Genomic DNA, 15,279 nt, shown 5'->3' on the forward strand with positions numbered 1-15,279 from the left:
CCTGGGGACTCTTGGGCCCAGAGTCAGTGGTGTGGCCACAGAGGACTAGAGTGGAGAATGAAGCTACCAGCTGATAGGAAGAGAGGGCATACACATAAGAACACCCACACCTGCAGATGGTACCCATGTGACCTGGCCCCGATGAATGCATGCTCAGAACTCAACCAGGAGAAGAAAGAAGAGGAAAAAAAAAAAAAGAGTGACCTGATACAATTTGATGAACTTGACCTACACCTATGGATACAGTAACCCAAAAGAGGGAACAAATACTTACAGCAAGAAACATTCTCACCCCCTCCACACACAGAGTAGACAGAGATGGGCAACTTAGACATTGGATACCCAAATTGGGGGGAGGGGGGACTATAAAGGCGAGAAGTGACTGGCTTACAAGCTTTCAAGAGGGAACCTAGAGCTAGGGGGCATGGAGAAGACAGAATCTCCAGTGGGTACTATCCAATCTGTCTAGGCAGAGCTGATGAAATGAAATGAAGAAGGGTCACTTGTGATACAATAGTGAATGATTGTTATCAAGACTGATTGTGAGGGTTGGAAATGTAAAGGTAGACGTTTTGTAGCAAGGAAGGGAGTGATTAACTCTCCAGATTAGGAGCAGAGGTCTCTGGGACCATCAACGGAGAAAAGCCGAGAGCAGGACCCTACCCAGAGAAGCAGCGAGGCTCGAGACGGAGGCAGAGACGTGGAGTGATGAAGCAGCTGGGGACTTTGGATTCAGAGAGGGAGAGGGACTGTGTGCTGAAGAATGGGAGTGGGGAGGGCGTGTAGGGGGCGGGTTTATAGGGTATACCCTTTGGCCAATTGATGATGCATGGAGGGGATTGGAACCATGGCAATGAAACGATGTCTGGTGGTATGAATGTAAAACTAAAGTTCTCCATGTAAAATATCATATAATTCACAATAAAATATGGAAAAAAAAAGTGCTGTGATAAACATGTCATCGATATATTTTTATATATGCTGAACCATTTCCATAAAAAATCATTTCCTTGAAGTAGTAGAATAGCTGGATCAGACAGATGCTTATTCATATTTTCTTTAAAATCTCCTTTGTAATATATCCCCAAACTGTCCCCTGTAAAGGTTGGACCAATTTCCATTTCCATCCATATGTCTAAGAGGATAAATTTCCTTACCTTTTCTTGATTATTAGGAGGAAGTACCTTATGTTCCATGAAAAGCTGACTGTTCACAGGGAGGTACCACAACTGGATGGCAATGCGGTCTCTATTCTTCTTTATGCTTATGAGACATGTGTGTGCTTGTGCAAACGTGTCAACCACCAACAGATTTTATCCTTAAATTAACTGCTCCTTCTATTCTTTCTTTTCATATCTCTCTCTAGTAATTGTGAACAAATTAATTTTCAGTTACCCAAATAATCAAATATTTGTTTGCTTGTTTTTTTAAAAGAAAATTAATACTTCATGAGTCTTGGACTTCTCCTAAAAGACTTAAGATCACTTTTGAAATTTCTGCTCTGGCGTGGGAGGCTTAACTAAAACCTCCAAATTAAAATGAGAATTTTATATACATTTTAAACAGATGTAGCAGTCTCCTTCTGCAAAGATTACAACCTTGGAAACCCTATAGAAAGTCCTACTTTGTTCTACAGGGTCACACTGGTTTGACAGGGTCACACTGGTTTGATTTAGAGTTTTGCTGTTGTTGACAGCTGTCGAGTCAGTTCCAACCTGTAGTGACCCTGTATAGGGTTTCTGAAGAGTGACTGGTGAGCTTGAACCGCTGACCTTGCAGTTCAAATGGTTTTGCAGTCTGGCGCATTAACCCACAGCGAGTTTATGTATACTTAAAATAAATATATCATAAGTGCAATTAACTTTTATTAATTGCTTAGAGCTCTACATGTTATTAACGTAATTAATTTTCCCAATCATTTGAGCTAGTTCCCACTACCATTTCCACTTCACAAAAAGGAGAAATTAAAAGACAAAAGATTCAGTAATTTGTTAATGACCACACTGATGATGTGTAGTATGGCACTGAAGGTTAATGCACTGGACTGTAAAGTTGTTTGAACCACAATGTCGGCAGTTCAAGCTTACCAGCTGCTCCTCAGAAACCCTATACAGGGTTTCTATGGGTCGCCATTTGTAGATAAAGGTCCCTATTCTAATAACATGTCTATGCCTTAGGTTCCTGTTAATGAAATGAAATAATTAGACAAGGTAATTTCTAAATTCCTTTCCAATTTTAAATTCTGATTTTATCTGGATTATATAACAACCTGCGATATGCAGATGACAAAATCTTGCTTGATGAAAGTGAAGAGGACTTAAAATATTTACTGATACAGATCAAAGACCACAGCCTTCAGTATGGGTTGCATCTCAATGCATGGTGGTGGTGGTGGTGTGCTGTGGAGTGGATTCCGACTCACAGTGACCCTGCATAGGATTCTGAGGCTGTAAATCTTTACGGGAGTAGAAAGCCTCATCTTTCTCCCATGGAACCACTGGTAGTTTCGAACTGCTGACCGTAAGGTTAGTAGCCTGACTCGTAACCACTATGCTACCAGAGCTAAATCCTCACCACTGGACCAATTAACAACGTCATGATAAATGGGGAAAAGAACTGAAGTTCTCAAAGACTTCATTTGGTCTGGATCCACTGTCAACAGTCATGGAGGGAGCAGTCAAGAAATCAAGCACTGTAGTGCATTAGGCAAATCTGATGTACAAGGTCTCTAAAGTGTTGGAGAGCAAAGATGTCAGTTTGAGGACTAAGGTGCTACTGACCTCATATGCGAGAGTGGAACAATGAATAAAAAAGACCATTAGGAGCTCTGGTAGCGTAGTGGTTACGAATCAGGCTGTGAACCTTAAGGTCAGCAGTTCGAAACAACCAGCTGCTCCGTGGGAGACAGATCAGGTTTTATACTCCCGTAAAGATTTACACCCTCGGAAACCCTGTACAGGGTTGCTATGGGTCGGCACTGACTCGACGGCACTTAACAACACTTAACAACATAGAAGAATTAATGCGTTTGAGAATATTCTGTCAGAAGCACAAACCTGCATTCCAAGAAGTATAACTAGAATGTTCTTTAGAAGCCAGGATGGTGAGACTTCATCTCTCATACTTTGGACATGTTATTAGGAGAGACCAGTCCCTGGAGGAGGACATCATGCTTGGTAATCGGAGGGTCAGGGAAAAAGAGGAGGACCCCCAAGGAAGATGGACTGACACAGTGGCCACAGCAATGAGCTCAAGTGTAACAACAATTGTGAGGTGGAGCAGGACTGGGCATGTTTTGTTCTGTCATGCGTAGGGTTGACGTGAGCTGGTACCAACTTGAAGGCACCTAAAAATAACAACAACATCAAATGTATAACTCATCTCATTTTGCTCAGAATCTCACATGGTGTATCCACTGTGCACATCCTATTCAGACCTTCTTGCCATATACTCAGTAGGCATTTTTCCTGTGGCTACATGCTGTCACAGATGGGATTTTCCATTCATCTCATACAAAGTTATGCTGTGAGTCCCTCATGCGCCCACAGATGCACAGAAAGAAGCTGCAGGTCACAGAGTGAGGGAAGGGAAGAAAACTGGTTTGCAGCAGCTGTAGCAAAACCATGTTTGAAGGACATACAACACACGAGATTGGTAACAAACAGCTGGTAGGTGAACAGTTGCCTCTTAACATAGCCACGGCCAAGTTAGAGTTCTGAATTTTGATTATGGAACGTCAACACTTCCTTTTATACTTGTGTGTGGGGGAGGGTGTGGGGAGAGGATACAGCAACAGCAGCAATGAGCCAGAATGCCCTGAGTGATGGAGAATGTGTAGAATGAGCCGGAATGCCCTATCAGAGAGAAGATGAATGTGTACAATGAGCCGGAATGCCCTGAGTGATGGAGAATGTGTAGAATGAGCCGGAATGCCCTATCTGAGTGATGGAGAATGTGTAGAATGAGTCAGAATGCCCTATCTGAGAAATGGTGAATGTGTGCAATGAGCCAGACTGTCCTAGCTGAGCGACTAAGAATGTGTACAGTGAGCCGGACTGCCCTATCTGAGCGATGGTGAGAATATGTACAATGAGCCACAATGTCCTATCTGAGCGATGGTGAATGTGTATAATGAGAAGTAAAGGTAGAGGGCATTTCTGTCAATGGGAAGCATGGTAACGTGGAAAAGATTTCAGGCCTTTGAAAACCCTGACTTGGTTTAACATTATCTCTGCAATTAATCAGTGGTATGACTTTGGGTAACTTAAATGCCTTAAGCCTCAGTTTCCTCATCAAGCGGATGGAGAGAATACTGCATCGGGCACACAGGAAGTATCCATGCACTCAGTATCCATGCCTTCCTCTGTTCCTACCCAGAATGGCAGGGTACACCTCCCTAGTGGCAGCTTACAAAGCAACCTTAGGAGACAAGACTTCCATTACGATCATTAGTGGATGAACAAAATGAACTGTTTATATGGTATGAATACTTTAAAACTAACTATACAACGATGTCATCTGTGATATTCATATTTATAGATATGTGTCATGTTTCTAGGTAGTCTCTTCAAAAATACCTATCACAGAAATAAAATTAAAATAGCATTACCAGCAACAATAACAGGGTTAAAAGGACAAAGTGGTAATTGGAGAGAGAATTCCAATGTTATTAATAACAGTTCACACAAGTGCTGTAAACCTCCTAACTTCTAGAAGGTATTTCAAGACACCGGTAGTCCCTGACACCACTGGCTAATAATAAAAGCATACAGAGAGGGGTGAGTTGTAAAGTATGGGGATTGGGAAGATTTTTAAGCCCAGGCACACCTCATTACATTATTTCCTTAAATAAGAATTTGAGGTAACTGGGATAATGTCTGGGTTTAAGTTTCAATACATGTAAATTTTTTCTTCTGAGACAGTGCATGGGAAAAATAGGAGACTGGTTAAGATACCTGAGAAGAACCATACACATACAATTTTACAGGCGTCAGTGGTGGTGGTGGTTTTGTGCTGTGGAGTCAGTTCTGACTTATAGTGACGTTGTACAGGGTTTCTGAGAGCAGCTGGTGGATATGAACTGTCGACATTTCAGTTACCCATCCAGAGTTTGTCCTAGAGTGCCACACCGGGACTCAATACCTCTCGTTCCTATTTACTGAATGTCTACTAAGCGTCAAGTGCATTATCAGAGAGCTAACGCAGACCATGAGCGTAAGGAACTTGGATGCTGGTGGTTGGTGGACATGGGTTCAAATCCCAGCTCTACCATTGAAAACCCACAAGTGTCCCTGAGGAAGTTATGAAATAAAAATGGGCCTAAAAGGCGGACAGTTGGGGTGATTCAATAATACAGGTAAATACCAGGCTCAGAGACTGACACATGGTAACATACTGAGGATGACAATATTCATGTTAGCCTAATAGGTGCACATGACCATCTCTAAATTAGACATAAGGAAAATGAGGTCCAAAGACATTTGAAAACCATATTTCAGGGGACAGACTGCATAGGGCCAAGATTTTATCCAAGGATTTCCTGACTCCAAAACCTAGTGAGAATGCCTACTTCCCAAACAGATGAATGTAGCTTTATATGTGTTGTGTCAGGCCTATTCTGTGTGCATTATTAGTTTCATAAGAGAAGAGTTTTGCTTGGAAAAATGTGCTAAATTAAGTGGTACTAGAAAAAGAAGTAAGAATTAAAAGCTAGAAACGAAGTGGTATCTGAGGTTCTGATAAATGTCTTAGGGAAAAACAAAATAAACATATCAACAAATAAATTAAAGAAGCAGTAGGTTATGTGAGTCAGATTAAGATGCTTCAGGAAGCCAAGCTGTGCACAGGCGCACACACACACACACACACACACACACACACACACACGTTCCTCGCCCTGCACAACCCAAGTCTAACCGGCCTCTAGTCTGTAGAGGCCTCTTGCACAGCTGGGCTGCTGGTCTGCATTGGCCGTGCCACGCTGAGGAGATGGGGGCCTGATGAAAGTCTCCTTGTCCCCCCTCCCCCTGCCCCACAACTCAAACACACAGCAGGCTGAAGTTAACAGTATTCACTCCTGTATCGGGGGAGGGTTTTTCTAACCACATGCAATGAACTTTTAGGAGCACAACAACAGGACTTGGCTGGGTTTGCACGGGAATCCTTTCCACACCTGTGAGGTTCTGCATGCTGACACTGAGCTGCCCCGCTCTGCCTGTGACAGGAACAACGGTGTCTGCTGGCATGACGGAAAAGGGGAAGCAAAACGCATGTGGAGCAGAAGGACGAGGAGACTTCGGGATGAACCGTTTTTCCTCTGTCAGAGTTACCTAATGAATGTTGAAGATTTAGTCTCCAAAAATTGAAGGGCTTTGGAAAGAGAATGAAGGAAACCAGTGAAGAATCAGGATGTTTTAAAAATAAACCTCCCACAGCATATACCTCCCTCCTCCACCTCCACCCCCCTTTGTTGTTGTTTAAAGAAACTTCAGCAGTTCTGCCTTGGCCATCAAAATGTCCTTAATTTTTCTGCGTTTTGGGCTCTTTTTCAGTCTGGATGAGGCAGAGAGAAGAGTGGGAGGGAAGGGGGGAGGGGCTGGGAGCAGAAGCTTTAACAAAGGATCATTTTAACAGAAACTACTGAGTAATCGCTCTGTCCTGGGCCAAAAATAACATCAGCTCCATGTCGGCAATTAGAATCAGGTCAGTCAGGCCTCACAGCCGGGCAGTCCTCCTCACAGACCCCAGCCTGGACAGATTCTCATGCTGATGTCACTGGTACTCACTGTAGCCTAAGAAAGTCCCCCAACTCAGCTAGAACAAAGACTTGAAGCCTTCTCCTTCAGGGGCACAAAGCCAGTATGAGAAGGAAGTGAGACCAATAAAGGACATGAGCGAGAAGACGCCCACTGGGACGGATCATTGCATGATCAGTTCATTCCCCCCTCTAGATTACCCAAAGAAGCTCTGGTAGTGTAGTGGTTACGAATTGGGCTGTGAATCTCAAGGTCAGCAGTTCGAAACTACCAGCTGTTCCACAGGAGAAAGACGAGGCTTGCAAACCCTGTACAGGGTCGCTATGAGTCGGAGCAGACTCCATGACACATAACAACAACAACAACAGATTACCCAGAGAAACCAGTCATCTCCTCAACCACCTTGAAGCTCATTTTAGATGAGTTAGTATGTGGAAAGCACCTGGAACAGTGCTTGGCCCAAGGAGTGTTAGGTTAAGTGTTGGTTATCAATAAAGCAAAGAGGGAGGGCACTGTCCCTTTGGTTTCCTTATCCACCACAAGACTTGAATCCTGGGAGCAATTATTGCTGAGCAGAATGTACTCTGATAAGAAGAATGAGCAAGGAGTTACTTGTTTCCTTACTTTTTAAAAATAATATTCCATTGTGTTTTGGGTGAAACTTTACAAAGCAAATTAGGTTTCTGTTTAACAATTTTTATACAAATTGTTCAGTGGCATTAGTTACAATTTTCACGATATGTCAAAAATCTCTTGAACTACATTCTGGTTATTCTGTTGGGCAAGGAGGTATTTTGATAACTTATTTATAAGGAGACTTGTTGAGTAGTAGATGGGGTGGAAAAGGTAGAAATAAAGTTTCTATATAAAAAGCTGATTGCCTCAGGGCAACACTACATTTTGACACATCCAAGTATTCTTTCCAAAAGACAGTGAACAAGTAAGAGATGTCTAATCTCTTCCCCTTTAGATCAAGTAGTTACCAAAAGTGTGGTTCCCAGAATAACAGCATTATCACCCGGCAACTATAATGAACTACTCGGGCCCCACCTCAAAGGGGTTGAATTAGGGATGGGGATGGGGACGGGGTGGGAGGGCAATCTGGGTTTTAATAGGCCCTCCAGTGAGTCCTGTTGCTCCAGATCAGGAGTCTTCAAACTGTGGCTGTAGGCCAAATCCAGCTTGCTGCCTGCAAATAAAGTTTTGTTGCAACGCTGCCACATTCATTTGCTTATGACCTGGTGATCTACTTCCCTAAAACCAGCCACTGAAAAACCTCTGGAAAGATGGCAGACTAGGCAGATGCCTTACACACACCCTCTACAACAAAGATGTGATTGTTGTTAAGTGCTGTCAAGTCGGTTCCAACTCATAGTGACCCAGTATAGGGTTTCCAAAGAGCAGCTGGTGAGTTTGAATGGCAGAACTTGTGGTCCAGTGCATATTTTATAGTGGCACACCAGGTCAACAAACATACGAGAGACCAAATGAAGCACACACAGATGAAACCCTGGACTAAGGAGCGCAGGTTAGGGCAGTGGACTGAGTGCTTGCTGGCAGGACTCTGCTCTCTGGGATGGTTGTGATGCATGCTGGTATGAGGCAGGGCCATGCTGTGCAGTTTTGGTGCCTGGATTCAGGCAGGCTCAGTTCCAGACCTACGGAACCTGCAGAGCTACCAGACCATCGTTGTTGTTGGTAAATGCATGTCATTGAGTCCATTCTAACTCATAGTGACCCTGTCTAGGGTTTTCATAGAGCAGCTGGTGTGTATGAACCACCAACCTTTCGGTTAGCAGTTCAGGACTCCAGATAAGCATTAGTGTAGCAGAAACCCTCATTACCTAGCAGCCACCTTACCTATAGTTGCTATGTGGTCCTAACAGACACTGAAACCTGCTCCACCAAGGGCTTTCATAAACTACCTCCAGACTGAGTGCCCTGAACATAGGTAACACCTAGGTCCATAGCAATTCCATCTAGGGCCAGGAACTCCACTGTCACATCCCTCTTGCACCCACCTTGTCAACTCCTTGGCTGGCAGGAACCCCCCCAGAGTTTATTCCTCTCCAGGTCCAAAAATTGTGTGCTTATTTTCCATTGTTTTTGGTTTATTTATCCTTCCTTCTTCTCTTTCCGTTCCCATGAAGTATATCATTTCAATCTCTCTGTTTGTTTTTCCTTCTTCTGTTTCTCATTCCCTCCCCACCTCTTTTCTTCCCCAAACTTTTGGTCTTTCTTTAATATTCTCTACTCACTTTCTCTTTTTATCATCCGTCTCCCTGATATTTCTAAGATTTAAAAAAATTTCTTTATTTTCTCTCTTATTTTTTTCTTCTATAGCCCCATTTTCCTGTTCCTCTTTTCTCTTTCTAGTAATTAGGTTCCCTTTTTCTGGTTATTACCATTTTCAAATTTCTTTTTTCTCCTGTATAATTTGTAATTTTCATTGTTAGTTGCTTGTTTGTTGATTCTATTTTGTTTTCTTGTGTGTGTGTGTATGTGTGTGTGTGGTCTTCTCCCCTTCCCCAGCTGACAGGAGACAGTAGCCATGCCCATACAGCCCAGCCACAACCATGTATGCCATAGCTCCACCCACTGGGCAAGAGCCAACATCAGCTCCTAAACCACCTGATCAACAATAGCAGCCAACATCAGAAAAACCCACCGTACACTGAGGTGCACAAATGGTTAACCGAGAACGGTGCCATACCAGAGGCTGAAAGAACCCCAAAGAGGATAGATCCCCAAAGAAAATCACCAAGACAGATAATAATCAAACTTTACAAAACCAAGACAAGGAAAGAATCCTGAGAGCAGAGCAGCTCAGAAAAAAAAAATTACATACAAAGGAGAACCATTAAGAAGCTATGATTTCTCAGCAGAAGCCATGCAGGTAAGACGACAATGAGATGACATATACAAAACTCTGAAAGAAAGAAGTTGCCAACCAGGAATCAGATCTCCAGAAAAGGTGTCCCTCAAAAATAATGGTGAAATTAAGACATTTCCAGACAAACAGAAGTAAAAGGAATTTGTAATAATTACACCAACTTTACAAAAAACACTAAAGGGTGTTCTTTGGACTGTGAATCAACAACTACAGACAACAACCTCAGATTACCATACGTGACAACATCACCCAGAACTCAATTCAGCTATAAAAGTATTTAAAGTAAAACAGACCTATAAGACTGAAAATAGGGACCCAGAGATCTCTATTTATAATGAGATCAACTACAAAGCAAAAGAGCTAACAGTGTAGATACAGAACTTTCAAATGGTGAGGCAGTCAAGTAGATTTCAAGATAAAATAGACCTTTATAAACAGGGAAAAATGAATAAATTATGGGGTAACCTCAAAGAAAATTAACACATCTTCACATCAAAATTAAAAAGAAGGAAATCAGAAAGATTTAGTAAGCATTAACACACAGAAATGAAAATGACAAGAAAACCCACAAGCAAAATGAATTCCATGCAGAAGATTATGTGGAACAAAGAAACCAGCAGCACACACACACACACACACACACACACAGCAAAACGACAGCAATCAATTCATACCTATTGAAAATTACATGGAATGTAAATAGAATTAATGCATCAGTCAAGAGACAGAAGAGCAGAATAGATAAGAAACAGGATCCTTTAATATGCTGTCTACAAAAGACACATCAAAAAGATGGAGACAGTCTAAATGCCCATCAACTAAAAAATAGTTAAACAAACTTTGGTACACACACACATAATGGAATACCATGCAACACTGAAGAATAATGATGAATCTGCAAAACACCCCCCAACACAGATGAATCTGGAAGACATTATGCTGAATGAAATTAGTCAATCACAAAAGGACAAATATTTATGAGACCAATGTTGTGAAAAGTTAAGAAAAGGTTTTCTTGATAAAAGAAACATTCTATGACGGTTACGGGGTAGGGGGAGAATATTATTCATGGGTTAGAGTGTAGACACATTCTACCATGGGTGATGGGGCAGGCAATATACAATAAGAGGGAGGTTGGCAGAGGAAAGAGGAAGGTAGTGGGTGATCCAGGGGGGAATACAGCAGGTAAGTGAACAGAGGTCAATACTGTTAGCGGATGGTACATGGAAGGAATTGCAATCATTGTAATGAAGCAAAGTGTACGATTTGTTGAATGTAAAACTGATGATCTGTTCTATAAACTGTCACAAACGTTCACTCAATTCATAATAAAAAGTCACAAAAACAAAAACAAAACCCTGCGCAGCACAGTTCTACTGTGATACACACGAGGTTGCCATGAGTCCAAGTCGGCAGGAGGGCAGCTGGTTTTATGGCTGTTTTCTCACTATCTTGGCAGTGCTGAATAGTTGCAACAGATGCCCTGTGGCCTGTAAACCGTAAAAGCTTTACTATCTGGCCATTTATAGAAAAAAATTTGCCAACCCCTGCTCTGACCAAGACAACATTTTTCAAATTTCCAAATTACAAATCAGTGTGTAAAAACCTATAGTTTCAATTTTCTCAATTTCGCCGTCATGCTCTCCTTGACATAAACGAGGTCACACCTGTTTCTTGTGCCTGTGACAGTGACTCCAGGTGACACTCCTCTCTCACAAGGTCAGTCTTTTGGCAGAGCAGGTTCAGGGAGTGGAGATTTCCAGAAGAAGGTGTGCAATGTGAGACAGAGATGAAGATCCAAGCTTTCTCCGTCGGAATGAGGAGACAGGAGACGTGCCCATGGCTAAACTCACATCCTGACCCGGAATTTGCCTTCTTGAAATGAATGCTTTTAGTAAGCTGGATACCCAAGGGCTCTAATGGGAGGCAGACAAGGATGGGAAGCTCTTCTGCATGCAAGAAAAGCCTCATCATCTTTCCCAGGACATTTACTAGGCAATCACTATTGAAAAGCAGAGTTCATGCAATTCACGTACAGTAATGTAGCATAACAAAACACCACCTTTCACATTCTGTTCCACAAAAAGTTCTGACTTACAGATGAATGCTAGGAAAATCAGATAATTAACTAAACTGTCAGATATGTCAAAGGTAACCTATAATTTAGAAAAGTGAAGCTGCAAAGCACAGAAATCATTAGCATGAGTACAGAATTACCATCTCTGTTTGAAGGGTTACACACAAAAGAGGAAATACAGAAGACATCGAGAATGCAAACTATGTTTCCACAATTTGGTGATAATTTGAATTGTCAGGCCCAGCACAATCCATAAGTTAAACAGAGGCTTCAAATGTAGCCGGCTTTGTTCCTTCTGTTATAGGCTGTTAACTTCAAGGGCAGCAGTTCAAACCCACCAGTTGTTCCACAGGCGAAAGATGAGGCTGTATGCTCCCATAAAGGTTTACACAATCTCGGAAACACAATACAGAGGTGATGTTGTAGGATAAGCACTGAATTGTAAAGTTGGTGGTTCAAACCCACCCAAGGAAACCCTATACAGGGTTGCTGTGAGTCAGAACTGAGTTGACACCACACAACAACAACATGAATTGGAACTGAGTTGAAGAGAGTGGGTCTGGTTTGATTTTTGTTCCTTCTGTAGAATGATTCTCAATGTCCTTGCAAATAATGTGCTCTCAGAGACGAAATACTATTCTTGTTCAAATATTTAGTAACTCACTTGCTCTTTTACTTGTCATAAATTCTTCACGCTACTAAGATTTCATCTCTTTAATTCTCTCACTACAGTTTCAGAAGTTTAGCTTTATTCATTTTTACCTAAATCAGCTGTGGTTTGGAAGAACAAGAGAATGAAAAAATGATGTTATGCACATATATAAAATGATGATGAATGATTTTCTGTCCCCTCTCCAGGAGATACAAGATAACTCCCTTCTTGGGAGTTCTGTCTCCTCCTTAAGACATGTATTCTGACAGATTCTTTGAAAAAAAAATTTTTTTTCCATATACTTCATAGTTCAGTGAAATTAAAGCGGTATAATCCTCAGTGAAAAAAGAAACCCATACAAGGTACTCGGAATTCTCAAAGGAATATGAGCTGCTGGAAGCTAATCCAAAGACTAGAAAGAACTTTAAATTGAAGCAGTACCTAAAAATGAAAGTCAGCAAAACGCTCTCCTTCTCCAAAGCTTCCATGTCCTGCAATCGTCTTTTTTTTCATCCAATATTTCCAGGACTGGATGTATAATCTAAAAGGTACTGACATGCTAGTTTCATTAGGGTCGTCTACGGCATGTCAGGGAACTAAGGCTAAGTAGTGATGTTTCCATTAGCCATCATCTGATAATTTGGTATTCTCAAGACCTCTGAGTGACAGGGAGTTCAGAAGTTTAGAAAATTCCAAGAAGTTTACACAGATTAAATAAATAAAGCTATGTATTTATTAATATCCATCATTATGATAATGAATAGTGACATCAATAATCACAAAGATTTTCTCAGTGAGGACCTTTCCATGTGGCAAAGGGCAGTGCAACAGTCAAAATGAGATGCTATAGTCCATACCTCCCAGAAGATGAACATGGTTTTTCTCCAGGAAAAATGACTTAAGGCACTATTTCACTAAGGCCTGCAATTTTTCGGTTACAGTTTGAGTTAGCAGAATATACAGAGTGCAGGCAGAGATAAAGATGATCAAGTAAGGAGCTATGCTGAAATCACAGGATATGTCTGGAAAGTAGTTAAAAGATAAGTAAAGGCACAGAACCTAATGCTCATTGCTTTATTTAGAGGAAAAAGAACTTTGGTGAAGTCTGGCTTAGCCTTTGGGTAAATATTAATTTTGCACAAACTATGCATGGCATTTTTTAAAGAAAGAAGCAAATGACATGAGATCAAGAGGACAGAAGGTATTCCTGTAAGTAAGCAAATATCAGGGAAACTCATAGAATCATACAGCTAGCTAATAACCCTACTATAGTACATAGCAGCAGAATCTAATGATAATCCTGGATTACTTAAAAAGAAAAAAAAAAATTAATCCTGTACAGCCTGACCTTTTTGTGACGTCATTCTTCCACTGTAATTGGGACCATACTGATTTTGCTAGTGCAATATACTTGTGTAGGTCAGTCACATACATTATAAAGAGTTTCTGTCACTTAATAGACAGTAAGTGGTGGTGGTGGTGGTGGTGTGCCGTGGAGTCGGTTCCGACTCATAGCGACCTCGTTCATGCTTCTGCTCACAGATCACCGTGCTTGCAGGATTGTGTATTTACCTCTTTTCCTTAACTCTTACACTCCTTTCAGTGTCTTCTCTTGCTCCCATCATTTTTGCAGACCTCTGTCTTATTGAGTATTACCTTGCCCTGCTCCAAGTTAACACGTCACTACCAATAGCCAATAAGTTACCCCTCCTCCCCTCCCACATCTGATAACCATCAAAAAATGTGGTCTCCTATGATATTTGTCCTTTGTGATTGATTAATTTCACTCAACATAATGTCCTCTAGGTTCATCCATGTTATGAAGTGTTTTGCAGATTCTTTGTTAATTCTGGAATCTTATGTAGTGTTCCATTGCAGGTATGTAGGTCTTGTTTTGGAGGAAATGTTTTATGACAATGAAAAAAAATTAAAATCCTTGCTGTTGTGGAATTCACACACTACTGAAATTTTGATTCTCTACGGTCAGCAGTTCGAAACTACCAGCGGTTCTGCGGGAGAAAAATGAGGCTTTCTGCTTCCATAAAGATTTACAGCCTTGGAAACCCTGTGCAGGGTCACTATGAGTTGGAACTGACTTTACGGTACTTAACAACAACCACTACCCAAAGGGAAAGCAAAAGTTACCCATGGAGTGGGTAGCTGGTTGGAACCACTGACCTTTCAGTTCGCAGTCAAAGCACCAGGGTACACTTGTTAATAAGAAGAGGTGTCCAACCAGAAGACCGTCTAATGATCACAATTTCTTCCATGAAAACCTTGAAAGTGGTTTATTCTTTGAAAACTTTTGATATTGTTACCAAGGATGAATTCATATGTGCTTATGCAGGTAACGAAGTAATACATTTAGAAATAAAGATATCTAGCACGCTAACTTGTAGTTATCTGGGAGTTGGATTTTCGGGGAGGTTACTGAATGAAGATCATACAGAAGAATGGGTAAACACTCCAAAAGATGGGATTTTTATATACAAACATTCAAATCAAAGTGCAAACATCAAGCAGTGACGTGGTATCGCCTTGGAGCACAGTCATTGTATGGCTCCAGACTCTTCCCTGAGAATAGACTCTCCGTGAAACAAAAAACAATACAAAGCTTTGCCCAGGTTTCCCACTGACCTTTTTTTTTTTTTCCTTTCTTCCTACCAACACAAGGATGTTATCTTGAATTACCTGGTGTCGGGCTCGACTTTGGTCCAGAAGCTGCCGTGATTGAAGTTTTTGTTGTTCAAGCTGCTGCAGGGCAAAATGGAGCTGGTAACTGCCCGCGGTGGGGTGATACTTGTGCTGGGGGGCCACCCCTGTTGCCTTGCTATACGCGTTGTTCTCTACCTCTCCCTCCCAGGCAAAGCCACCTGTCTGCAGGCTCCTGAAGAGAAAAAAA

General features: G+C 41.6%; 1 protein-coding gene across 1 annotated transcript in view; it reads right to left on the reverse strand.

The window, feature by feature from the left end:
- TTLL5 (tubulin tyrosine ligase-like family, member 5) overlaps positions 1 to 15,279 on the reverse strand; it is a 343,961-nt gene that overhangs the window by 47,603 nt on the left and 281,079 nt on the right. The window contains exon 29 of the mRNA XM_006865602.1: positions 15,069 to 15,264. Coding sequence (XP_006865664.1) covers positions 15,069 to 15,264 — 196 coding nt within the window. The remainder of the gene's footprint in view (positions 1 to 15,068; positions 15,265 to 15,279) is intronic.

This window comes from Chrysochloris asiatica, unplaced genomic scaffold (assembly GCF_000296735.1).
Source record: "Chrysochloris asiatica unplaced genomic scaffold, ChrAsi1.0 scaffold00079, whole genome shotgun sequence".
NCBI classification, from domain to species: Eukaryota; Metazoa; Chordata; class Mammalia; order Afrosoricida; family Chrysochloridae; genus Chrysochloris; species Chrysochloris asiatica.